The sequence below is a fragment of the Triticum aestivum genome, chromosome 3B (genome assembly GCF_018294505.1).
Source record: "Triticum aestivum cultivar Chinese Spring chromosome 3B, IWGSC CS RefSeq v2.1, whole genome shotgun sequence".
Taxonomy (NCBI): domain Eukaryota; kingdom Viridiplantae; phylum Streptophyta; class Magnoliopsida; order Poales; family Poaceae; genus Triticum; species Triticum aestivum.
Window position 1 is genome coordinate 347,313,513 of NC_057801.1, and position 24,862 is coordinate 347,338,374.

General features: G+C 42.1%; 1 protein-coding gene across 2 annotated transcripts in view; it reads left to right on the forward strand.

Moving 5' to 3' along the window:
* Positions 1–4,179: 4,179 nt before the first annotated feature.
* LOC123069869 (protein HASTY 1) overlaps positions 4,180–24,862 on the forward strand; it is a 30,434-nt gene continuing 9,751 nt past the window's right edge. Inside the window, exons 1-20 of one of the 2 annotated variants that reach the window (XM_044492826.1) lie at positions 4,180–4,398; positions 4,797–4,898; positions 7,821–7,964; positions 8,043–8,123; positions 8,211–8,280; positions 8,706–8,776; positions 8,862–9,025; positions 9,106–9,177; positions 9,271–9,508; positions 9,731–9,793; positions 9,877–10,152; positions 11,924–12,037; positions 12,149–12,275; positions 12,349–12,518; positions 12,760–12,864; positions 14,239–14,342; positions 14,438–14,738; positions 15,030–15,262; positions 15,509–16,009; positions 16,119–16,413. In XM_044492826.1, coding sequence (XP_044348761.1) covers positions 4,291–4,398; positions 4,797–4,898; positions 7,821–7,964; positions 8,043–8,123; positions 8,211–8,280; positions 8,706–8,776; positions 8,862–9,025; positions 9,106–9,177; positions 9,271–9,508; positions 9,731–9,793; positions 9,877–10,152; positions 11,924–12,037; positions 12,149–12,275; positions 12,349–12,518; positions 12,760–12,864; positions 14,239–14,342; positions 14,438–14,738; positions 15,030–15,262; positions 15,509–16,009; positions 16,119–16,413 — 3,339 coding nt within the window. In that variant the 5' untranslated portion in view covers positions 4,180–4,290. The remainder of the gene's footprint in view (positions 4,399–4,796; positions 4,899–7,820; positions 7,965–8,042; positions 8,124–8,210; positions 8,281–8,705; positions 8,777–8,861; positions 9,026–9,105; positions 9,178–9,270; positions 9,509–9,730; positions 9,794–9,876; positions 10,153–11,923; positions 12,038–12,148; positions 12,276–12,348; positions 12,519–12,759; positions 12,865–14,238; positions 14,343–14,437; positions 14,739–15,029; positions 15,263–15,508; positions 16,010–16,118; positions 16,414–24,862) is intronic. The other variant, XM_044492827.1, reaches the window with a different exon arrangement.

Sequence of the window (24,862 nt, forward strand, 5' to 3'; positions counted from 1 at the left end):
GCGTGCGTGGTGTTAGTAGATGTAGTGCTTAGGTGCTGACCGAGGTGTGCTTGTTCTTGATTGATGCAAGAGCTGCAAACTGATGTCCCCTCTCTGACACATGTAATTCAGATGCATGTGTAATCTCTACTGCCATTTCCCTATCTGTTGCATAATTTTCATGACAACCAGCAAATAGGAGCAACCCTTAGTGATTTAGACAAAGTTCACGCCAAAGAGGTTCATTGGGTGGCCATGAGAGGCAGCAAACGAACAACCTGTATCTCTCCTAGATCGTAATTCGTCTCTTACATATGTTTTAGTTTGTGAAGTACCTTTTTTGAGCATAATCACATTGTTTTGCTTCTTTGATGATTGATTTTCATACACTTTAACAATTACCCCCTCCGTCCGTAAATACTTGTCATCAAAATGGACAAAAAGGGATGCATCTAGAACTAAAATACATCTAGATACATCCCCTTTTATTCATTTTGATGACAAGTATTTCCGGACGAAAGGAGTATGTAGTTATTTATTGTGGCGAATTCGGAGTTCATGCACAGGGAAGAAGGTCTCACTGAGTCAGTCTTATTCCCTTAGCTAGTACCTCCACAAATTTCATATTTGTCTTATGTTTCGGAAAGCATGAATTTCGCGTTCAAGGGAGACGTAATGCTATTTAAACATATGACTACAAGTCATAAGTCATTGTACGTATATGCCTACAAAAGATTTCACGGCATCAGGCAAATAAACTTTAAACGAAAACACTAACGCCCACACGTGTGGGCATTACCCAACTCGCCCACACGTCCGGATCGCCGTTTACTGTCTTTTGCACGAATCTTGACACGAAAAGGTGGATTTGGTGTGCCAGTAGGACGGGGCTGGTGTGTGGGCGTTGGAAATTTTGCCCACACGCCCGCACCACGCTGTTTGCCAGCTGCGTTGTGTGGGCGAACTGCTTTTCGCCCACACAGCCACCACCTAGGTCATGCGCGTGTGGGTGAACTGCTTTTCGCCCACACGACACTTCTACCTTGTGGATGACAACTGCACTTACGCGAACGTGGCAACTCGGTACACACACATGGCAACTGTGATTCTTTACTACACGGCAACTGCAGTTACGCGAACGTGGCAACTCGGTACACACACATAGCAACTGTGATTCTTTGCTACACGGCAACTGCAGTTACGTGAACGTGGCAACTCGGTACACACATGACAACTGTGATTCTTTGCTACACGGCAACTGCAGTTGCGCGTACGTGGCAACCAGATAAACATACATGGACACTGTGATTAACAATACATGGCAACTATGGTTGGACCACACGTGACAACTAGGTAAACAGACATGGTAACTACTGTTTTGACCATATGTGACAAGTAGTTAATCACACACGGCAACTACGATTTGATTACACGCGACAACTACCATAAATTAGACATGTCAACTATAGTTAACCAAAACAGATAGAGTTGTCATGCTTTTACAACTATACTTGCCATCCCAAATAACTACATCTGCCAACCAGGATGACAACTAAATCGTCATCCCGCGGGGTACCAAACGTAGCTGTGTCAGGACGTGTGGGCATTTTTGTTTCGTGCCACACGCACGGGGTGGAGATGAATAGTATTTGTTGGACGTGTGGCACGAAGTAGCCGCACCCACACGTATGAGCAATTCTAATGTCCGCCCACACACAGCCCGTGTGGGCTGCCTCATACTCACACCACACACGGTGTGTGGGTGCATGTCGTATATGCCACACGTGTGGCAGTTATCAGCGTCCACTTTAAATATTACATCACTTGCTTGACTTCTCATATTTTTGCACGGGGCTTTGTAGCAGTATATAGTCTATGACGGGACTTGCTGATTAAACAATGTGATTATAGGAAATTTGGGATAGAAGCTACAAGTGCGTGAACTTAAACTTCCGTGTGAGCTCATACCGGTCGCCTGGCAAAAATCCATGAAGATAGGCTGGCGAATGTTCACGCTCAAGAATTTTCGGAAGTTCTTCTATTTTTACCAAATCCACACAACTTGATCCTCATGCCTTGCAAATATGTTTTTTAATAATGGAGCATACCTTTTGTTGAGTTGAGCATCATCTAAATATATATATCATCCATATATACATAGCTTCTCTGTTGCAACGCACGACATTGACCTAGTAAACACTCCCTTCATTTCAAAATATAATGCGCCCGCGCTTCCCGAGGTTCAATTTTGACCATAAATTTAATCAACGAGACCCACTGCGACGGGAGAAAAAATTAGGCTGCGTTTGGCAGCAAAGTTTTTTAAAAGTTTATGAGAACACCACGGTTTCTGAAAAAAAATCATGGTTTTGAATACTTTGTTGCGTTTGGTTCAAAAAAAACAAAGTTTTGTAAACTACAGTATGTCATAAACCATGGTTTTTTTGCGGTATCTGGAAAAGAGGTCCCGACCTCTTTTTTTAAAACAGAACGGAGAGAAAACGTCGGGCAGATCGCAGTTGAAGTTGCCATATATGTCGAGATAAGGATATCCAGCTACGATCTTATCCTATTTTCCCTCTTTCTGTTATATGGTAAAACGACCTGTATTATATCTCCAGGTCTCTCGGGTCCTTCCAGCCGGCGTCATCTCCATCTCTTTTCTTCATCATGAGCGAATCAAGCTCACCACCAAGGAAAAAAGGTATGAGCTTGTCTATGCACTGATTAGTATACAATGATCTTGCATGCTTCTCCATCGATTCCTCGGCTGCCGATTAATGTACGGCGAGTAGCACACTGTCCTTTTGAAGAACAGTATCAGGCTATTTCTCCATATGAGTCCCTGCCGATTTATCTCCGGCTAGTAGCGCACTGATTAGATCGATCGATTCTTTCAGAGAACACTCGTACGCAGCAGGCAGCAGGTTATAAGGGTGCTTGATACGTTTTAGTTTCATGACTAAAAGTAGTGGAACTAAAACTTGCTAGCCTCACCCATGCTTGGATACAAATATTAAATAGACTAAAATTGAGTTAATGAGCATTTATTATCCTCCAAATCCTCCAATCCAGAACTCACATGTGTTAAAGGAGAGGAGTTAAATGAGGAGAGAGAGGACTAATCCACATTTTAGTAGGGTTCCCCCGACTAAATTTTTTTAGTCTCAAGACTAGTTCTAGCCTCTCATTAGTTCAGGGGTGATTGGAACTTTAGCCTCTAAAAGAGACTAGTTTTAGTCAGACTAAAAATAGTCCCTTGGATCCAAGCATGCTCTATATATGCTAGCTAGCCAATTCTGTATAAATGGCACACAAATAATTTAGGACCAGCTGGAAGTACATGCACGTATAGACATACTCCTAGGATTGCATTACTTCAATCAAGTTGACTAATGAACTGAAGTTTTAACACGCTCTTCATCAATCATGTACCTCCTGGATAAATTAATACAATCATTGAAGGCCGGCTGATCCATCTGTTTCTTGCGCCTGTGTAGTCAGCATAGCAGTAAACAAATCTGACCCTACATGCAACGATGGTTCATTTAACTCAGCATGTAACTCCTGTTGAGTTGGTACATTATCTTCATTTAACTATAATGAACACTTGCAGGACCAAAAAAAGACAGAGCAACATGGACTAATGGTCGCACAAGTTTTCTTGTGTGGATGATGAAAGAGTATTCAGTCATCCATTTCAAATACTTGGGTCAAAATTTTAATAAGACAGCACCAGCCAAACACATGTAAAACTGAGAAAATCATTGTTTAAAAAAAACTATGGTATTCCTTGCCCACCCAAGAGAATACTCTGGTTTTCAATTACCACAGTTTAAAAAATACTTTGCTGCCAAACTAGGCCTTATATATTTTGAAACCGAGGAAGTACGAGCGAGAAGAACACGCACTCGTGCGTCAAGCGCACGACGCATTCGAGGCGGCCACACGACCGCCGCGACCCACGAGCCGACGAGGCGACGACCACCGACCTGTGTTGTCTTGCTGCGCATTCCACGCTCTGGGCCAGTTCTCTTCTTTCCGCCCTTAAACCCACGCAACGCATCTCCGGTCGCGACGAACACCGAAACCCTAGCCTGTCCTCGTCCCTCACACTCACCCACTCTCTCTTCTTCCTCCCCTTAAACCCACGCAAAGCATCTCCAGCCGCGACGAGCACGGAAACCCTAGCACCCCCCCCCCCCCCCCCGCCCCCCCGCCGGCTCCGCACGCCAATGCCCCGTCCCCGCACCCTGGTATCCACCTCCCGCTAGTCCCCCTTCGCATTCCAGAAGCAATACCCCACCAAAGATGGCCGCGGACCCTGCTGCGGACTCCGTGGCGGCGGCGATCTCCGCTGCGATGGACTGGCGATCCTCTCCCGACGCCCGTAACGCCGCCTTCGCCTATCTCGAATCGGTCCGTGCTTAGTCCCGTCCTCCTCCTAATCCTCGTTCTTATTGGTGCTTCTGTGTCTGTACCGACGTTGGTGGTGCTGCCGTCGTGTCGTTACCCGGGCATTTAAGATTTCGAAGTTTCCTATTTTGAGCTGCTTCGAATGTTTTTGGCAGAAACGCTGATGCATCCGTGCGGCTCTGTTCTGCACGTATTTGGCAGGACAAGGCCAATGCTCTGATCAAATAGTTGAATTCCCTACCATTTCTATGCACATTTCTATACTAAGAAAAAACTTGTAGTGGTCCATTGCTAATCTTCTGTAGTAATACTAAGAAAAAACTTGTACTGTAGTGCTCCATTGCTAAAGATGTAATGCTGTTGGGGGCCAATGGCATGACAGTGAGACTTGCCAATTGCAGGTCAAAAGTGGAGATGTCCGAGCGTTAGCGAGCACATCTTTTCTATTGGTCCGGAAGCACCAGGCTTCAGAGATCCGACTACATGGGTTTAAAATGTTGCAGGTGAACTCTGCATCTTATAAATTGTTATCTTAGTGATTGATCTTGTCGTGATTGCTTTAGAAACCCAAACTATTCGGCCAGTAAACTACATAAAGATATGCAAACAGTTGAACTTAAGATTGTTCTTTTTTTGCTTCTAGCGTTACAAAAATCATGCACTGCTCATCAGTCAGCATGCACTTCTATGTAACGGGGGCAATTGCATGCATATTGCAGAAGTTAGAAATGGATTATGTGGAGAATTGGAAAACACACATTAATATACCATAGAAACATGTTAATCTATTAAAAAGTTGTAAACCCTTTCTATCTAAACTATTCTAGCGTATGTGAGTAGATTTGTTGCAAGTGATTGATGTGGTAGGTGTAAGAGGAATAGTGTGGTGCAGATTTGTCTAAGTGACTAGTGATCTCATATAATGCTGACAAGGCAAAATAGGAAAATATGCGCACAGCTTGTTATGAAACCAAAAAACTATCTTGAAAATGTAGAATAATGAATACTATTCTTGGGTACAAGAAGTTGTGCGTAAAATATTTAAACGCAGAACTACATTAAGTTGTAAATGTGAATTCATGCAGCTTTTACTACCCTTTGATGTTTTCTGATGGTGTGCTGTAAACACCTGGTTCGGTAAATATTTAATTGGTAACAGTTTTTAGTGGCAAATATTCAAATGTTTGCACAATGAGGTATGCTAAATTCGTGAATTTATCACTGTAGTGCAATAATTTGGAAATGGTGTTGCTTTGAGTGTGTTCTGTTCTGATAGTCAAAATAACCAAGCGAAAAAACAACGTAGCATTTGACGTTTTAAGAATCGGTGTTCTGTTAGTGTGTACGCTGCCTTAGAAGCTGTGTATTGATTTGAGACATCAGATTCTTTGATTAATAATCTAGGAAAGAACTTGACTCAATAGTTTACTTCCAGATATTATTTTATATTTCTGTGCTTGCTGGCATGCATCGTAACCAATGTTCAGGATATCGGTAACTGGTACCATATCGGTCGGGTGCTGAGTAGGGATCAACCGGCGAATTGGCCATTTAACTTAATTTATCAGTAACCCATTTATCGGGAGGTTAACTAGGGCCATACCTATATATCCTAGGGTATATAGCAACATGCAGTGTACTAAGTGTCTAGATATGCAATCCTAGGCCACATAGCAACAAGGAAAATTGTTGCCTTGATGTTCTGATCAAGAACAGTAGGGAGGGAACACATTACCTATTATTTGAAGTTAGCCGTCATGGTGAAATTGGTAGACACGCTGCTCTTAGGAAGCAGCGCTCAAGCATCTCGGTTCAAACACGAGTGGCGGCATTCTCAGGCCAGTTTTGTGCTAAAAAAATGCCTAGCAGTTAATTGGCCCAGCCGATAAGTCGGCCTGACAGCTGATAAATCGGCTTGTCAGACTAACTGGACCTAACAGTTAATGGCGCGAATAGCACGTTCTCGTATCGGGAGGGGTCCGAATAGCAGTTAACTGACCTATATTTGGAACAGTGATCGTAACATCTCTTCTATGAAGGCAAATGACAGTCCTCCTACTAGGCTATTAGTTCCATGTGAAATCTGGTGTGTAGCAGCAGTTGGATTTTAGGTGGAGAATGAATGTTTTGACATTCGTCCCGTCAAATAGTTGATTTTTCCTATACATGTTGGAATTTTGGTGGTGAATGTTTGGATCTTAGGTGTGTAGTAACACTTGGATTTTAGGTGTGTTCTCCCTCCGTCTGGCTTTATGAGGCCCCTCTTATTTTCGGCTAAAGTTTGACCTGTAAATTTGACTAATAAAATGTAAAATATATGTCACAAAAATTATACCATCTGAAAGCTCTTTCAAATACAAATCCAACAATGCACTTTTTTTAGATTATACTTTACAGTTTGTCTAATTCACATCTAGATGTTTTTTAAGGATGTCACATCTAAGCTCCCACAAATATATAATGCAGCAACAAGAAACAAAAAAACTTGGACAAAAAAAATAGACCACAACCAGAGTGAAAATCAGCTTAGATAGGCAGACCCTATACTTTATATATTTTATTAGTTATATAGATGGTCAAAGTCTCTGTCAAAATACGAGGGGGCCTAATAAACCCGGATGGAGGTAGTAACACTTATACATGTTGGTGTCTACAGTTAAGTCCTTCTCTTCTCTTTTGTGTGCGCGCACGAGCCACGAGGAAGGTCATAGCTACTCGTCCCTATTGGTGCCTTGCTTTAGGTTATTGACGAGGCAACTTTTAACAGAAACCATGCCAGGTCAAATGTGAATGCTTTGAGATCTCACGGTGGACATGTATTGGAAACAATTAGGATGAAACCCAAAGATCTAACCATGTATGTATTGGTGAGTGTGATATGGTCTAGGAGAGTGAGGTAACCAGAAGCTGTGTGCCTAGCCCTATATAATTTTATAATCCAGTTACACTGGCACTAAATGATTTTTTTATGTAGCTGAAAGCTCAAACTAGGGAAAATTTTCAGCCTGGGGCTTTTCTAGGATAATGAACCGGTATATGTTGCCCAGTTGAGATTTATATCTATATAAAATATGAACGTCATTTTTTTTCCTGCACATGCATATGTGCTCACAGCACATATGTTGCATCTGTGGGGCATGGCAACAAGCTGTTGTCCCAACTCACAATGTTATCTTAGTTATGGTGTCAGGCTAGGAGCTTTTTGTAGAGGAAAACCGTGTGTATGATCAACTTAATGATACAAAGTAAATATTACTCTAAATATGACTCAAACAGGCCAACTACAACTATTGCCTGACCTCATCAGTCATTTCCATTGCAATGATTGAATTAGGGACAGTTTCCACTGCAGTTTTTTTTACATAGGAAGCTGTTTGTCTCTTGCCGCTATCCTTGTCTAATGGTTATCTTGTTGATGTATACAGCACTTGGTGAGATTGAGATGGGAGGAACTCAGTGTTGCAGAACGAAATGAATTTGCTAACTTGACCATCAATTTGTTGTCAGAGGTTATTGGTCCTCATGAGGAGTGGGCTTTGAAGAGTCAAACAGCTGCATTAGTAGCAGAGGTTTTTCATGTGTTCTTTTCTCTTCTACATTTGTTGTACTTCAGTTACTATATCTTAGCAATTATCTTATCTCTGTAGGTAGTTAGAAGAGAGGGGGTTACTTTGTTAAATACATTACTTCCCTCTATTGTTTCTCTGTCTAACACTGGCCCTGTTGAGGTATGTTTCTCACAGTACTGCAGCAAAAGATCTGTGCTTTGATCACCCCATTTTGGATCTTGTAACTGTATTGTCTATAACTGGTAGGCTGAGCTAGGTTCTATGATTCTAAGGTGGCTTCCAGAGGATATCACTGTTCACAACGAGGATTTAGAAGGTCAGTTTTGTTTTTTGCAGTTTCTCTGCCGTCATTGTTTGAAACTATACGCATTGATTATACCTCTTTATCATTCTCAATATACTTCATTAAATATTCTAAGATACCTCAATATGAATTTTGTGAAAAAATATCATTTGTGACGTACTTTTTGTAATATACCTTTTTCACGTATGAAGAAATCGGTATATACGTAAACCTTTAAAAATATGTGGACTCACATTATTTTTTTCATGAAACTCACTTTGAAGTATTTAGTAATTATTAATGAAGTATATTAAAAATAAAAAAGAGGTATAAAAGATTCGTCTATGTGCTATATGAGGAGTAGGAGTACACAACCATTTTCCTATATATATATATATATATAAATATAACAAACATGTTCATTTTACTTATTATAAATTGCCACTTACATTCAACAGGTGATAAACGACGAGCACTGTTGCGTGGCCTTACAGAGGCACTGCCACAAATTCTACCTCTGTTATATTCTGTAAGTTTGTCTTCACTTTGTCTAGCAAATTTGGCCATGTTACAGGACATGCTTACTTAAGAATCTTCTGATATCTCTTCTGTAGCTAGTTGAGAAACATTTTGTAGCCGCTTTAAGCGAGCACACAAAGCAGCAAATGGAGTTGGCTAAACATCATGTAGGGACAGTAACAGCTGTTCTAAATGCTATCAATGCATATGCTGAATGGGCTCCTGTAACAGATCTTGCCAAATATGGTTTAATTCATGGGTCTGTTGGCTTGAATATCTGATTCTCAAGGTTTCACTATGTTCTATCTCATTTATCTCAAGTGCCTTCCTATTTTGCAGATGTGGGTCCTTGCTTTCTTACAGTGATTTTCGCCTCCTTTCTTGCGAGTTCTTTAAAATAGTTTGTCAGAGGTATAGTAACACTGATGCATTCATAACTAAAAGCTCGTTCTATGGGTACCTTTTCTGACATGTTCTTTGCTTGTGCAATGCAACCTAGCTCAGAAAACGACCTGCAGATGTCGCAGTTTGCGAGTATGATGCAGCAATGAGCAACATTTTCCAGGTGTTGATGAACATCTCCCAAGAATTTTTAACCAAATCTAGGATGCAGCCCATGGCTATTGATGAAAGTGAATACGAGTTTGGAGTTTGTATTTGCGAGGCAGTAGTTGCTCTAGGTTCTTCTAACATGCAGTGCATACTGGTTGATGGAGCTAGAACTTCACACTTCCTACAACAAGTGAGCATTTCCAAATGCACCTCTCCAAATGATTAGTTCTATGTAGCATCTTACCTTCTAATTTTGTCCAAGTGCTAGCTGACTTGTCACCAGATGACTAGTTGGATATTGTATTGAGTTTGTGCATGTCTTCAATACTCATCAACACGAAGATCTCTACATGTTACCAGTTGGTTCTCGCTGTTCACTTTCTTGTGTTTAATTTGTTTTTGTTCCAAACAGATGCTGGAATATTACCAACATTACAGGATTGCACTCCATTTCCAATCTTTGTTGTTTTGGCTGGTATGCACCTGGTCTCTTGTGTAGTTCAAATGCGTGCCAGGTTGTTCTTTAACTCTGAAGAAGTTAACACATAATTTATGTAGGTGGTATTGAGGGAACCATCAAAAGTTAAGTCTGTTGCTCGTGTTTCTGGTGATACCTCTCCTGCTGGAAATTTGGGTTCTGTTGGTGTCAGTTCAACTGAAAAGGAGAAAAAGGGGGTGTCATTATTTATTACCGATGAAATATACAGTACACTATTGGACGTTTCTTTCAAAAGAATGCTTAAGAAAAGTGCGAATTCATCTTCAAGTCTGTTGGAACTATGGAATGAAGAGCTTGAGGGGAAGAGTGACTTCAGCAACTATCGTACCAAATTGGTATGTCTTGTTTTTTCTTGGCATCTATATGGCCCTTACCCCTTGCCGTCAACGATTTTCAGTATTTGCCTTTGCCATATTTGTTCGGACAATTAGTGAAAATCAGATAAAACTTTCCTGTGTCAAATGTTAGTATAACTGTCTACTGAAACACATTCACCTGGTTTACACTTATGTATGTCCATTAACCTCAGTGAAAGAGATTGTGGAGTCCACGGCATCACCGCCAGTCGATATGCCTGCGATCGTAACTGTAGAAGTGCATGCTCTAGCCAATGCAACCAAAAGACCGATGATGGAAGAGACTAGGCAACACATTTATACGTCAGCACTCCCCCTCACGTGTGGCTCCCTCAGGCCTAAACGTGGACCGAAAGTGGGCTGCAATTTAATTGTGCCAGCCGGGTCTTGAACTCAAGACCTCTTGGCTCTGATACCATGTAGAAGTGCATGCTCTAGCCAATGCAACCAAAAGACCGATCTGATGGAAGAGACTAGGCAACACATTTATACGTCAACAGTAACATCTATCCTCTGGGTAGAGGGTGTCATGGCCTCATGGGTTCTCATGGGTGTCCAGTACTGTTGCTCGCACGTCGTTTTTTCCTCTTCTTCTCCACCTGCCGTTCTCTCCCTCTACCTGCTCAACCACTGGCTCGTCTGCCACCATATTGCCGCCACCAGCCAAGCCATGGCGCACCACCTTCCTGTTTCCTTTATCTGATATCTTTCCAAACCCTAGATGAAACTAATGCTCGATTGTCGCAGAACTGCCTTGCTTCTTCCCTGGTGCCGTTAATGCCCCCTTGCTCTGTTGCGCTGTGGTATCACCTTCCAATAGATGCCCCCGTGCTCATAACATCAATGTCTACACATGACTTCAGTCCTCGGGGCAGAGGATGCTATGGCCTTGTGGATGTCCAGTACTGTTGCTCGCACGTTGTGTTTTCCTCTTCTTCTCGCTGGCTCGTCTGCCACCATGTTTCCACGGCACACCCCCTTTCCTGTTTCCTTTATCTGGTTTCTTTCCTAACCATAGTCGCAGCTGCCTTGCTTCTTCTCTGGTGCTGTTAATGGCCCCCTACATATGCCTCCTTTTGATCTGCTGCACCATAATTTTTGACCTCTGCCCTTTGTGGGCTATTCGAAGCTAAAAAAATTACCAGGTGAAACCAAAGTTTTCTGTTTGAGAGCTGAATTTTGAATTGAAAATTCCGTAACTAAAAGTCGTTATTTTAGTTAAATGCTGAATTACCACAATTTATAGTTGACTTGCTCGAGTTCAATGTCAAAATTTTATCTGGATGAAATCAATTCCTTTTTCCTTTATGTTAAAAAAGTGCAGAATTTCCACAGTTGCAAATTGATCTGTTTATTTTGAATGAGCAAATTTCTTCCATGTTAAAGATGGAGCTCAGGAATCAGAAATTGGTTTTTCATAAAATGAATGACGCGGTAGTATCTTCTGATCGAGACACTTAACAGAAGGTCATGGGTTCCATAGGATGCCTATTAAAAAGACATGGCTATTAATTGTTATCAGCTATACCTTGTACATATGCCAAGGCAAGGCATGCTAGTTGTAATCATTTACCTTCGAGCATATCATATTCATTTGCCTACTGCCTTGTTATCGTTTTTCATCCTTTCAGCTTAGCCTTGTAATTTGTGGTAACAGCAATATATTTGCCACAAGTCTACTTACTGTATGTTCTGATAAAACCTGCATATGATGCTTTTTACTAAACACATATTTTGATTCTTCCTGCAGCTGGATCTCATAAGAGTTATTGCTTCTCAAAGGCCTGTTATTGCTGCAGCAAACATTGTACAGAGAATAAATGTTGTTTCTGGAGATGCTAATCAAACAACAAAATCCCCCAAGGTCGAATACCTGCATACATTTACCATTTCAACTCAATGATTTGTCTTTTGCCACTTTATCTCAAAGAAAGTAACCTTCTAGTTCATGTTTTTATCTAATTATCTGTTTCAGGATCTTGGCGCTATGGTAGGTGCCCAGCTGGGGCTTGAAACAGTTGTTAGTGCCATATTTGATGGCTCGGGTGATTATGCAAAGACTGACCATGAGGCAAAATTCCAAATTCACAGGACTTTTGAAGGTTTGATCTGTGTTTTATGGCTGATTTGTTGTTGGTTCTACAGCGCTCTTACTTTCTTCTGCTTGTGAACCAGGCTTACTTCAGCAGCTTCTTTCTTTGAAGTGGACAGAACCTAGCCTCATAGTTATTCATGGTCATTATTTGGATTCTCTGGGTCTGTACTTGAGACATTATCCAGATGTAGTTGCTAGTGTTGTGAACAAGCTTTTTGAACTATTGACATCTCTTCCGATTACAATTCAGGTACTTTGTCATTTTCGTTGTGGCAGTGAAATAAAATGAACTACCCTGATGTTGTTATTCGGTGAGGATGTTATGCTGGATGTAAATCCTTCACCCAGTTCAATCCTAATATGCTGATGCTATATTGAGCTCAACAATTATCTCCACGTGCGACCATTTCATGCATTTTATCTCCCTTCTGTTGTTCACTCTATTTAAATTGTTTTGGTACATAATTCTAGTTTTGTATCATTTGTTGTAGCAACAGGGTCCATCAAATAATTCCCGGCAAGCTAGGTTACAGATTTGCTCATCATTCATTCGCATATCAAGAGCTGCTGATAAAGCACTTCTACCTCATATGAAGGTTAGGCTCTGTTCACAATTGATTTCTATTACTCCCTCCGTTCGAAATTAATTGAAGTTGTACTTTTGTCATAAGTCAAACTTATTTATGTCTAACCAAGCCTATAGAAAAACATATCAACATATAGCATATAGAACATTCATTAGATTCTTTAGCGTCCTTGCCGTGGTTACCAGCAGATCAGGGACTAGGGGAAGGATTTGAACTTGGGGAAGAACAGAGAAGAGAGACGAGGCAATGATTCTCATTTGTCATTTCATTAGGTACCGAGTCATCTCTTCTTAGTACATTTTATAGTGCCATCTTTACAAGGCCATGGGCCTCAATGGCTATCACAAAAAGTCCACTATCCAGCACACACCCAAGCCTATACTCGAGTTCAAATGCACGCAAGCTCCTGCTGGCGCCAGCTAATCTGCCACGTCCTTTAGCTTGTGCTTACCTGGCAGTGCTGCTCGTAGCGCTAGCATGGCGGTACTGACTCATTCTCTATTAACATATATTTTCGTAATATATATGTAGATTTTAGTACATTTTTCTATAGAGTTGGTCAAACTTTAACTTGTCTGACTCAGGACAAAGCTAGAACTTCAACTAATTTGGAACGGAAGGAGTACCGTTTGATCTTACATGAAGGTCTGCACTAGACAGCATTGTTTTTAAGGTGACCCGCCTTAGATGCTTCGGTGACGCTTAGGCGGCAAGGCACCCTGGCAAGCGCAAGCTAAGCCTTGCAATTATGACACCTAGGCATCAGGACGGTGGGTGCTCGCCTTAGGTTACCGCGGCCTTAAAAACATTTGTACGCAGACTATGTTTGTGAGGCTATGGCAGATTATATCTATTTGCGAATCTACGACAGGCTACTTACAGTACCATCTTGAAGTTGTTAATTGCACTTGTGTTGTTTGGATTAAAGTTATCTCTGTGGATAAGCCAGTTTGTAGAAGAAGAATAGTTGGGTTTTCATAATCTTGAAGTATAAATGAGGAAAACATGCTCGCCGTGTAGGTGATTTCTGTTGATGGCCGTCCAGTTTGGTATAGTTCAGTCAATTTGTAAAGATATACCATTAAATTATAGTGGTGCGAACCTTACCTTGTGGCTGCAAGGGGAGGTATACATAGGGTATGATTGAACAATAGAGTGATTCTTCTTGCTTGATTCCCTCAAAAGTTACACAGCTGACACTACCACATCCTAATTTGACCTGCTGTATTCTAATCAGGAAACCACCTGAAACATGTATTTGATACATGCTTCCTGAACTCTTCCCAAGTCATCTTCCTAATTCTGTTTACAGAATGCAGTTTACTGTCGCATCTGTTTTCTTTCAGAAATTTGGTTGCTAAAAGTGCTTTCCCAATGATGCAGAACATTGCCGATACCATGGCTTACCTTCAAGGAGAGGGCCGCTTACTACGGGCTGAGCATGATCACCTATGTGAAGCGTTTCTTATTATGGCCTCCTCGTCTGGGTATTTCGCCGTGACACCTTTTTCACATATATTTTCGTAACTATGATAACATGATGTTGCTTCCACTAGTTTCATATATTTTAACATCTTTGTAGGATTCAACAGCAACAGGAAGTCCTGGCCTGGTTACTTGAACCTCTTAACAAAACATGGACCCAAGTGGAATGGCAAACTGCATACTTGTCTGACCCATCTGGTTTGACAGACATGTTCGCTGACGCCCAATTTATGTGGTCAATTTATCACACGGTTACGTTCTTTGAGAAGGCACTCAAACGGAGCGGTACCAAAAGGTCTACAACAGCTCCGCAAGCAGCCATTGCCACAACAACAGCAACTGGTTATCTGCATCCGATGTCTTCACATTTATCATGGATTCTGCCCCCTCTCTTAAGGGTAATTTGACACATTGTTTTTATCAGCTTAGATAATAAGGACAAGACATCAATGATGGAAGTTTTATAATCAGGATCCTTTATTAATTCTTCTGTAGCTTATGAACTGAGTAATCTGATGACTGACTATAGTTTGGACTCAGTTTTTATTTGTCTCTTTTGTTGTATGATCTTCAGTAGTGTGGTGGCTGACTATACATGCTCTTCGCCAGATTTTCATTAACTTCTCTTTAGCCATTATACATAGGCTAATCTGATACTTTCTGTTTCCCTTTTGTTGCCCAATCTTCAGCTGCTGAGATGTATACATGCACTTTGGGCTGAGCCATTTGCTCAGTCGCTGACAGGAGAAATCAAAGCGGCCAAAAGCATGACTATCTCGGAGCAGGCCAGTCTGCTGGGAGAGACAAGTAAACCTACCAAGGGCCATGTTGCACCTGCTGATGGATTACTGGATGTTCAAAGGGAGGGAGAGTCTAAGGAAAATAACATAAGAAACTGGTTACGTGGCGTCCGTGACAGTGGGTAAGGATTCTTAATTAGAGTACTGCAAATATTCACTTTGTATTTTTGAAGTTCTGTTGATTCCCCGTTCAATCTTAAAGCGCATTATTGGTACCATCTATATTGTTCATCAATTTGATGTGCTGACAATCCTTGATGACTCAGAGAACAGTCGAGCTACGCTTACCAGAAATTTTCATCTTGCATGTTAAGTAGCCATTGCTCCTGTAATCTATCTTTGACCCAAGTGAGAATACCATACTACAGGTACAATCTTATAGGATTAGCAGCTACTCTTGGTGAAGCATTTTTCCGATGCATAGATGGTTCCTCTGTCATCCTTGCTCTTATGGAGAATGTGCAAGTTATGGAGTTTCGTCATTTGCGCCAACTCATGCACCTTGCTGTTGTTCCTTTGGTTAAATATTGCCCTGCTGAACTATGGCAGATATGGACAGTGAACCTTTTGCAGCCAATATTTGTTCACTGTCAGCAAGCTCTTGATTATTCATGGTCAAGTCTTCTACGCGAGGGACGAGCTAAGGTTCCTGATAACTTCGGTAATCTTTCTGGGTCAGAACTTAAGGTTGAGGTGATGGAAGAGAAGCTGTTACGAGACTTGACTCGTGAAGTTTGTTCTGTGCTTTGGGTTTTAGCATTACCTGGTTTGAACAGTGGACTTCCATCTTTGGAACAACTAGGACCTGTCAACCGGATTGATTCTTCTCTTAAAAGTCTGGAGTCATTTGCTTCCAGCTCTCTTACTGGGTACTGGAAAATTTTCTTGCCACATATATGTGTTTACCTTAGTTCTTAAATTTCATCGAGTAACATCTCAACAAATGAACAAAGACTGACTGGTACTAATCATTTGCAGATTTCTTATGCTTAATGTTGGCACTGCCCTTCCTGCTTTGAGAATAACTGTTGAAGTGTTCAGTTGGACAGATAGTGAAGCAGTGACTAAAGTAATACCCTTTTGTGGTGCATTGATTCACCTTGCTGTTGCAACAAACCGGGCTGAGCTGAGGCAGTTTGTTGGGAACGATCTATTTTCTTCTATAATACAGGGCTTATCTGTTGAGTTGAATGCCGTTGTTAGTGCAGAGCTTATTGGACTTTGTCGAGAAATATATCTTTATCTGTCAGACAAAGATCCTGCACCTAAACAGGTATTTTTTTCTGAGATCATGACAGAGTATCTAGTGACTTGATGAAAATATGTGATTTGAGAATTATATCTTAGATAACTGTTTCTACCTCTTCAAGAGGTATTTAGACCCTAGAAGTGATTCTTATGCTATACATAAGATTGAGTGCTATCAAAGCTATAGCTAATTACTTGGTGTAAATAACTACGGTTTATATAACTGTTGCTCTTGTTGCTCTTGTTTTGGACGACTTTGCTATTAAATCTTATGCACCAACCAGTATAACCAAAAGATCGATCGGACGGGGAAGGTTGGGCAATCCACAAATACTTTGACACCCCCTCTCTTGTGTCTCGATAAGGCCTAAACGTGGGCATAAGGAGGATTTTTTAATTTATTTTAATTGCGATGTTGGCCAAGTCAAATGCATCAAGGACGGAGCGGACCAACTCCTGGTGAAGGTCGAAGAGATTAAGCATAGATGGCGGGAGTACTTCGACAAGCTGTTCAATGGGGAGAATGAGAGTTCTACCATTGAACTGGACGACTCCTTTGATAAGACCAGCATGTGTTTTGTGCGGCGAATCCAGGAGTTTGAGGTTAAGGAGGCTTTAAAAAGGATGAAAGGAGGTAAGGCTATGGGACCTGATTGTATCCCCATTGAGGTGTGGAAAGGCCTGGGGGACATAGCGATAGTATGGCTAACCAAGCTTTTTAACCTCATTTTTCGGGCAAACAAGATGCCAGAAGAATGGAGACGGAGTATATTAGTACCAATCTTCAAGAGCAAGGGGAATGTTTAGACTTGTACTAATTACCGTGGAATTAAGCTGATGAGCGATACACCGAAGCTATGGGAGAGAGTCATTGAGCACCGTTTAAGAAGAATGACAAGTGTGACCAAAAATCAGTTTGGTTTCATGCCTGGGGGCGACCATGGAAGCCATTTTCTTGGTACGACAACTTATGGAGAGATACAGGGAGCAAAAAAAGGACTTGCATATGTTGTTCATTGAGTTGGAGAAGGCCTATGATAAGATACCGCGGAATGTCATGTGGCGGGCCTTGGAGAAACATAAAGTCCTAGCAAAGTACATTACCCTCATCAAGGAGATGTACGATAATGTTGTGACAAGTGTTTGAACAAGTGATGTCGACACTGATGATTTCCCGATTAAGACTGCATCAGGGGTCAACTTTGAGGCCTTATCTTTTTGCCTTGGCGATGGATGAGGTCACAAGGGATATACAAGGAGATATCCCATGGTGTATGCTCTTCGCGGATGATGTGGTGCTAGTTGACGATAGTCGGATGGGGCTAAATAGGAAGTTGAGTTATGAAGACAAACCTTGGAATCGGAAGGGGAGGAGGTTAGCCTTGATGGGCATGTGGTGCCTCAGAAGGACACCTTTCGATATTTGGGGGCAATGTTGCAGAAGGATGGGGGTATTGATGAAGATGTGAACCATCGAATCAAAGCCGAAGGGATAAAGTGGCGCCAAGCTTTTGGCATTCTTTGTGACAAGAGAGTGCCACAAAAGCTAAAAGGCAAGCTCTACAGGACGGCGGTTCGAGCCGCAATGTTGTATGGCGCTGAGTGTTGGCCAACTAAAAGGCGACATGTTCAACAGTTAGGTGTGGCGGAGATGCGTATGTTGAGATGCATGTGTGGCCACACGAGGAAGGATCGAGTCCGAAATGATGATACACGAGATAGAGTTGGGGTTAGCATCAATTGAAGAGAAGCTTGTTCAACATCGTCTGAGATGGTTCGGGCATATTCAGCGTAGGCCATCAGAAGCTCCAGTGCATAGCGGACGGCTAAAGCGTGCGGAGAATGTGAAGAGAGGTCGGGGTAGACCGAATTTGACATGGGAGGAGTCCGTAAAGAGAGATCTGAAGGATTGGAGTATCACCAAAGAACTAGCTATGGACAGGGGTGCGTGGAAGCTTGCTATCCATGTGCCCGAACCATGAGTTGGTCGCGAGATCTTATGGGTTTCACCTCTAGCCTACCCCAACTTGTTTGGGACTACATGCTTTGTTGTTGTTGTGAAAGCCGAGATTTGAATTGGGCTGTTGCGATTATGGGTTGACTGTCTAATTGTCCATGCGGTAATGATAGTATCTTGTATCTAACTATGCTTGCTCTAATGACTTGCCCTTTCTCTCGTTAAAAGGTGGGTACCTTTCCCTAAATCTTCTCCCATGCATGATGTTCTTTGGTTCTTTGTATTCCAGATCTCTCTTAACCGAAGAAATAGAAGCTCGAGAAGGGATACTGCTAAAAACCTACTTCTCTCAAATAAAAACCTAGTTCACTCGCTAAGCATCCATGGCTGAATTGTGAAAGCGTCGACCAACCTATAGTTCACTCGGTAAAGCATCCATGGCTTAATGGTGAAAGCACCCACCAACCTAGTTCACTTGCTAAAGCATCCTTGGCTGAATGGTGAAAGTGCCCACCAACCTAGTCCACTCGCTAAAGCATCCATAGCTGTTGTCCTGGATTGATCAGGGTGGTATATGGTAGACACCCTTCTGGTAACGCCAAGAGCTGTTGTTAGTAGGAGGTCCTTTTTCCTTTTCTGTAGAAGTTTTTTATGCTGCACAGGTTGACCCTATCCAAGATGCAAATTCTTGTATGTAGTTGCCAGTAAAAACTCGAGTTTGTTATTATGGGTAGTTCCTACGAAGAATCGGACTAATGATGTATACAATGCTTGAGTTATTGACTATATAAAGCAGATTGAGTAGTGAAGTCTTGTGCTATGAATGCATAAGAAGGTAAAGAGTTCATATGTTGAGCTATTAAGTAAGCTGCTGCCTTTTATAGTAATGCGGAGTGACATAATCAATTGAATTCGATTGGTACCTTGAACTCCATTGGCTCCTTACCTCAAGTGGGGATAAGAAGATAATTTGTACATTTCCTTGTTTAAACATGAGTTCAAACTCATTTCGCGTGCATCTAGCAGGAATTGAACCCGCAAATTTACCACCAAGCGAAGCCAGTGGTTACTTGGTCATGACTCATGACCCGCTAAAACGTAAGTGACATTAAAGAGTGTTCCTAAATCGGAAGTCCTTTATTGATATACAACACACACATATTCCTCCCTACGTGGATAATACTTGTTACAATAGAGCGGCACCCCCCCCCCCCCTCTCAAATCGTGAAAATTTACAGGCTGAACTCCATCTTGATATTGTTGTTGTTTGTGTATGAATGGGTCTCGCGTTCATGGTGGTGCGTAGCTGTTCCTTGTGGGGCTCACCCATGCGCCAAGCTAATAGGAGGTAAGGCTAGGGTGGGTTTGGACGCTGTAGGTTGTGGATGGTTGGCTGGCTGGTGCTGCAAGCATCTGAGTTGCTCGGCTTGCTCCATATGTGGAGGTGGTGTGGTTTTGTATGGGAAGTCGCTTGCATGGCAGAAGGTGTTGTTGGTGCTCGGTTTGGTTGTGGTGTCCTGATCCGACAGGGTGAAGAGTTGTGGCTATCATGATGTGAGGTGCTGTCTTGGGGGACTGCATGTGGCGGTGTTATGGTGGGTGATGTCGGAGGGTTGTCAATAGCGTCTTCATGTCAATCATAGTGGTTTTACTGTCGCTTGGGCCAATCACTAGTAAGCGAGTTTAGTTTAACCCCTGGTGGAGATTCTTGAACGGTGATCATTGGCTTTCATCAATGAGAGTTCGAAACCTTGCTTGTAGACCTGCGAAAGCTGGCGGCTGTAGGTATCATGGCCTTCTCAACGCACCGCCTTCTTGTCTGGCATTGGTCTCTACTCTCTAGGTGGAGCCCGCCTTCTTGTCTGGCATTGGTCTCTACTCTCTAGGTGGAGCCCCTGCGGGACTCAAGCAACTTGGGCGACGTGCATTGGTTAGACCGCTCCATGCTTGCATCCCTGCGCTGCTATATCTTGGAGGCCCATTCGACCATCAACCTCTCCAACTTGAGCTAACATGCCCCTCCTGGGCTATCAATCCTGGCGCAAGGGTATCGTCGAGCGGGTCATCGTTGTGTAGAAGCAGGGTTTGTGGTAAGGGCCGTCAAGTCCTGCTAATCTAATATTAATAATGATGCACACGTGTATTTTAATTAGACTAGCAACTAGCACAATGCCCGTGCGTTGCTACGAAGCCATAAAAACAATGAATTACCAATGGCTTAGGAGATCATCATAAGATGATGGTGTCTTGCGCCTGTTGCATGGTTCATGATTAAAAAGAGTGCGGATATAACAGAAGATCATGTTGCAGTCGCTAAAGAGTCTCGAGCGACCATAGTAGGTCCTTTGCAAGATTCTAGTGAGATACATTTTGGAATCGGGACATAGGAGAATGTGCGTGAGTAAGTTGAATGCACAAGATCAAAGATTAGATAGGAGGACAAAATCTATCGCCGCATTGAATTGTAATTTGTTTGCCCTCTTTTGCTATGACATGGAACCGAAAGAGTTTGTTGGGCAGAGGAACTAAAATCACGATGATGATTCTGTATTGGAGGCGTACTTGCATTTATAATTTGTGTTCTTATAAGAATGTTATTATCACATTAGGGTAGCGGTGTATTTGTTTACTTGGGATGGTTCCCACACCTAGTAGAAGTAAGATTTGTTTATTTATGTCTCTTGGAAGGCTGCTACTCCCACGGGCAGTGCATTTGTTTATTTGTGTGATCCCACATGTGAACTCACCACCAACTCCAACCTTTATAAGTAGGAAAGATTAATGGAGTTTAATTTTTATCTTGGGATTCTTGGTGATGCCTGAGCGTGTATCTAGTGCTTCCTCCTAGCCCCGAGCCACCTGAGCATAAGGGCAAAGGATACTTAGGTTTTGGTGGTTAATGTTCCATGAGGAACGTGAGTGGGTTGTTGTGGCTTCGTTGCCATCCCAAGGATTCCATCTTTGCTTACTATACCCGATTTCGCCCCACGGCTAGTTTGCCTGCAATACGTTTTACCGTGGTTCACTCTCGTCAGCTATCCAAGGGCAATCATTTTCCAGCCGAAGGTAGGGATGAAAGTATAGGGTAGTTTACCTCTTAGCGCTCCCATCCTCTCCTCGAATGTTGTCTGACATCGGAGCTGAAGCACTAGTTGTGTTCCAGGAATGTCTTATCGTGGCATGCCTCGAGAATTTGAGGTGCTGTTTTGGGCACATGTGAAAAAAAACTCGTAAGTTAGCGAGAAAGAGGAGGGTCTCAGTAGGACGATTTTATTGTTCCATCTAGTCCGAAAGCTAGGTTGCTCCTCTGAGTACAACAAACCCTTCTACCTCCTTGTATACATGTCTTGCTGTTCTCGCTCACCTTTTTTTTGATTGGGGACTTGGGGTGTGATCTTCTGGAGAGGGGAACAAACATGGCAGTTCTTCGTTTTTTCCAGTAGGTGCCCACGATGTCCCTGTTAAAATACTCAATTGCGCAAGGGTCGGCTTATTGTGTTTCTTTTGTATAAGTAGGATGTTTTTATTCTGGGACGAAGAGCGTTGCAGGTATTAGACCGGGGGCGCACATTCCTTTAGTGGAACCTCATGTTCCTTATCACATGTGATAGAGGCGAGGGTCCCGATCTTTCGATGAGATGATGGATATCGCTTTGGTGGAAGTCGACTTTGACGATCCGACTACGAACGTGCGAGGACGTCGCGCCTTAGCAATCGCTAAACCAACTCCGAGAGGTTATTGACCACGCCGGAGCACGATCAACCTGACCACGAGGGTCTGTTTCCTGCGAGCAAACGAAGAACAAGCAAAAAACTAAGATTGCAATCTGGATATTGCGAATATAAGATGAAAGCTTTATTGATCAAGGTGGGGTTCTGTGACGCCTTTGTCTGGTCGTTGAACACAAACGAAGTACGCGAAGTTGCAGCTATGGCGAACTTTTAATCTAAACAAAACCCAAAGTCTAAACGATGCCCTAAGGGCTGTATATATGGAGGAAGAGGGAGGAATTTCGTGGCCCTTGGTGGAGGGGTCCGAAATCAACCCTATCTCTTGTTTCCCCACACATACGGACTCTAAAAATAGCCTATACTTATGTATTTCGAAATTACATGGGCCTGGCCCAATAATAAGGTGACGCAGCACCTAAAATAGCCTCGGGACGAAATTTATGAAGTGGCATCTTGTATATTTCGTCCAAGGCTTCATGCACCCATTATGGTGGCTTCAAAGTCCTGAAATCATCACTTGTAACTCCGTTCTTGTTTCCCTTGCGCATGCCATCATCTCCATGCTTGTTCTTGCTCCAATGTTCATCCTTCTCCAAGCTAGGCCCTTCATTTGTAAGCAAAACAAATGTATCCAATTTAGGCAGCATCATATTCTCATGAACATTAGAATCATTACCAAGAAACGAAAGTACCTGGTAATTTAGTTGGCGTGCACGAGCTCTAGTAATTGGTCCAGTATGTATAGCAGCAGGGGCTGTGGGTGTAACAATTGTATTGATGTCCTCATCATCCTCCCCTTCTTGAAATGAAGTCGTCCTCGACGAAAGTTCATCTTCCTCACCCAAATAAGGCTTCAAATCTGCAATGTTAAAAGTGGGACTAACCCCAAAATCTGCAGGCAGCTCAAGTTTATATGCATTATCATTTATTTTCTCTAACACCTTAAAGGGACCATCAGCACGTGGCATTAACTTTGATTTGCGCAAATCAGGAAATCTATCCTTACACAAATGTAACCAAACAAGATCTCCAGGTGCAAACACAACATGTTTTCTACCCTTATCTCCAGCAAGTTTATATTTAGCATTCATGCGCTCAATGTTTTCCTTAGTTAACTCATGCATTTTTAAAATCAATTCAGCACGTTGTTTAGCATCAAAATTAACCTTCTCCGAAAATGGAAGAGGCAACAAATCAATAGGTGCACGAGGTAGGAAACTATACACAACTTCAAAAGGGCACATCTTAGTAGTAGAATGCAATGAACGATTATAAGCAAATTCAATATGAGGCAAGCATTCCTCCCACATTTTCTTATTATTCTTCAAAACAGCCCTAAGCATAGTAGACAACGTTCTATTGACTACTTCAGTTTGTCCATCAGTTTGGGGGTGACAAGTAGTACTAAAAAGCAGTTTAGTCCCCAACTTAGCCCATAAACATCTCCAAAAGTGGCTAAGAAATTTAGTATCACGATCTGAAACAATAGTATTTGGCACACCATGCAAGCGAATAATTTCACGAAAGAACAAATCAGCAACATTAACAGCATCATCGCTTTTATGACATGGTATAAAGTGTGCCATTTTCGAGAATCTATCCACGACAACAAATATGCTATCCCTCCCCTTCTTTGTTCGAGGTAAACCTAAAACAAAGTCCATAGATATATCCTCCCAAGGAAAACTAGGTACAGGCAAAGGCATATATAAACCATGAGGATTGAGGCGTGACTTAGCTTTTTGACATGTAGTGCAGCGAGCAATAAAACGCTCAACATCCCGTCTCATCTTTGGCCAAAAGAAATGTGTAGCAAGTACGTCCTCCGTCTTCTTCACGCCAAAGTGTCCCATTAATCCTCCTCCATGCGCCTCCTGCAACAACAAAAGACGAACGGAGCTAGCTGGAATGCATAGCTTGTTAGCACGAAACACAAATCCATCGTTAACAACAAACTTGTTCCACATTCTTCCTTCTTTACAATTATGCATTACATCTTTAAAATCAGCATCATGCACATATTGATCTTTGATGGTCTCCAAACCAAATATTTTGAAGTCAAGTTGTGAAAGCATAGTATAGCAACGAGACAAAGCATCAACAATAACATTTTCTTTTCCCTTCTTGTGTTTAATGACATAAGGGAAAGTCTCAATGAATTCAACCCATTTAGCATGTCTACGATTCAGTTTAGCTTGACTTTTAATATGTTTCAATGATTCATGATCAGAATGTATAACAAATTCTTTGGGCCATAAATAATGTTGCCATGTTTCTAAAGTCCGAACAAGAGCATATAATTCTTTATCATAAGTAGAATAATTCAGACTAGGCCCACTCAATTTTTCAGAAAAGTATGCAACAGGTTTGCCATCTTGTAATAACACACCTCCTATTCCAATTCCACTAGCATCACATTCAAGCTCAAAAGTCTTATTAAAATCAGGAAGTTGGAGTAAAGGAGCATGTGTCAACTTATCTTTCAATACCGTGAAGGCTTCTTCCTGTGCGGTACCCCAAAGAAAAGGCACATCTTTCTTTGTAAGCTCATTGAGAGGTGCAGCAATGGTGCTGAAATCTCTCACAAAACGCCTATAGAATCCAGCGAGGCCAAGAAAACTCCTCACTTGTGTGACCGTTTTGGGCTGCGGCCAACTCTCAATAGCTTCAATCTTGGCTTTATCAACTTCAATTCCCTGTGGAGTAACAACATAGCCAAGAAAAGATACTCGGTCGGTGCAAAAGGTGCACTTCCCAAGGTTACCAAACAAACGTGCATCACATA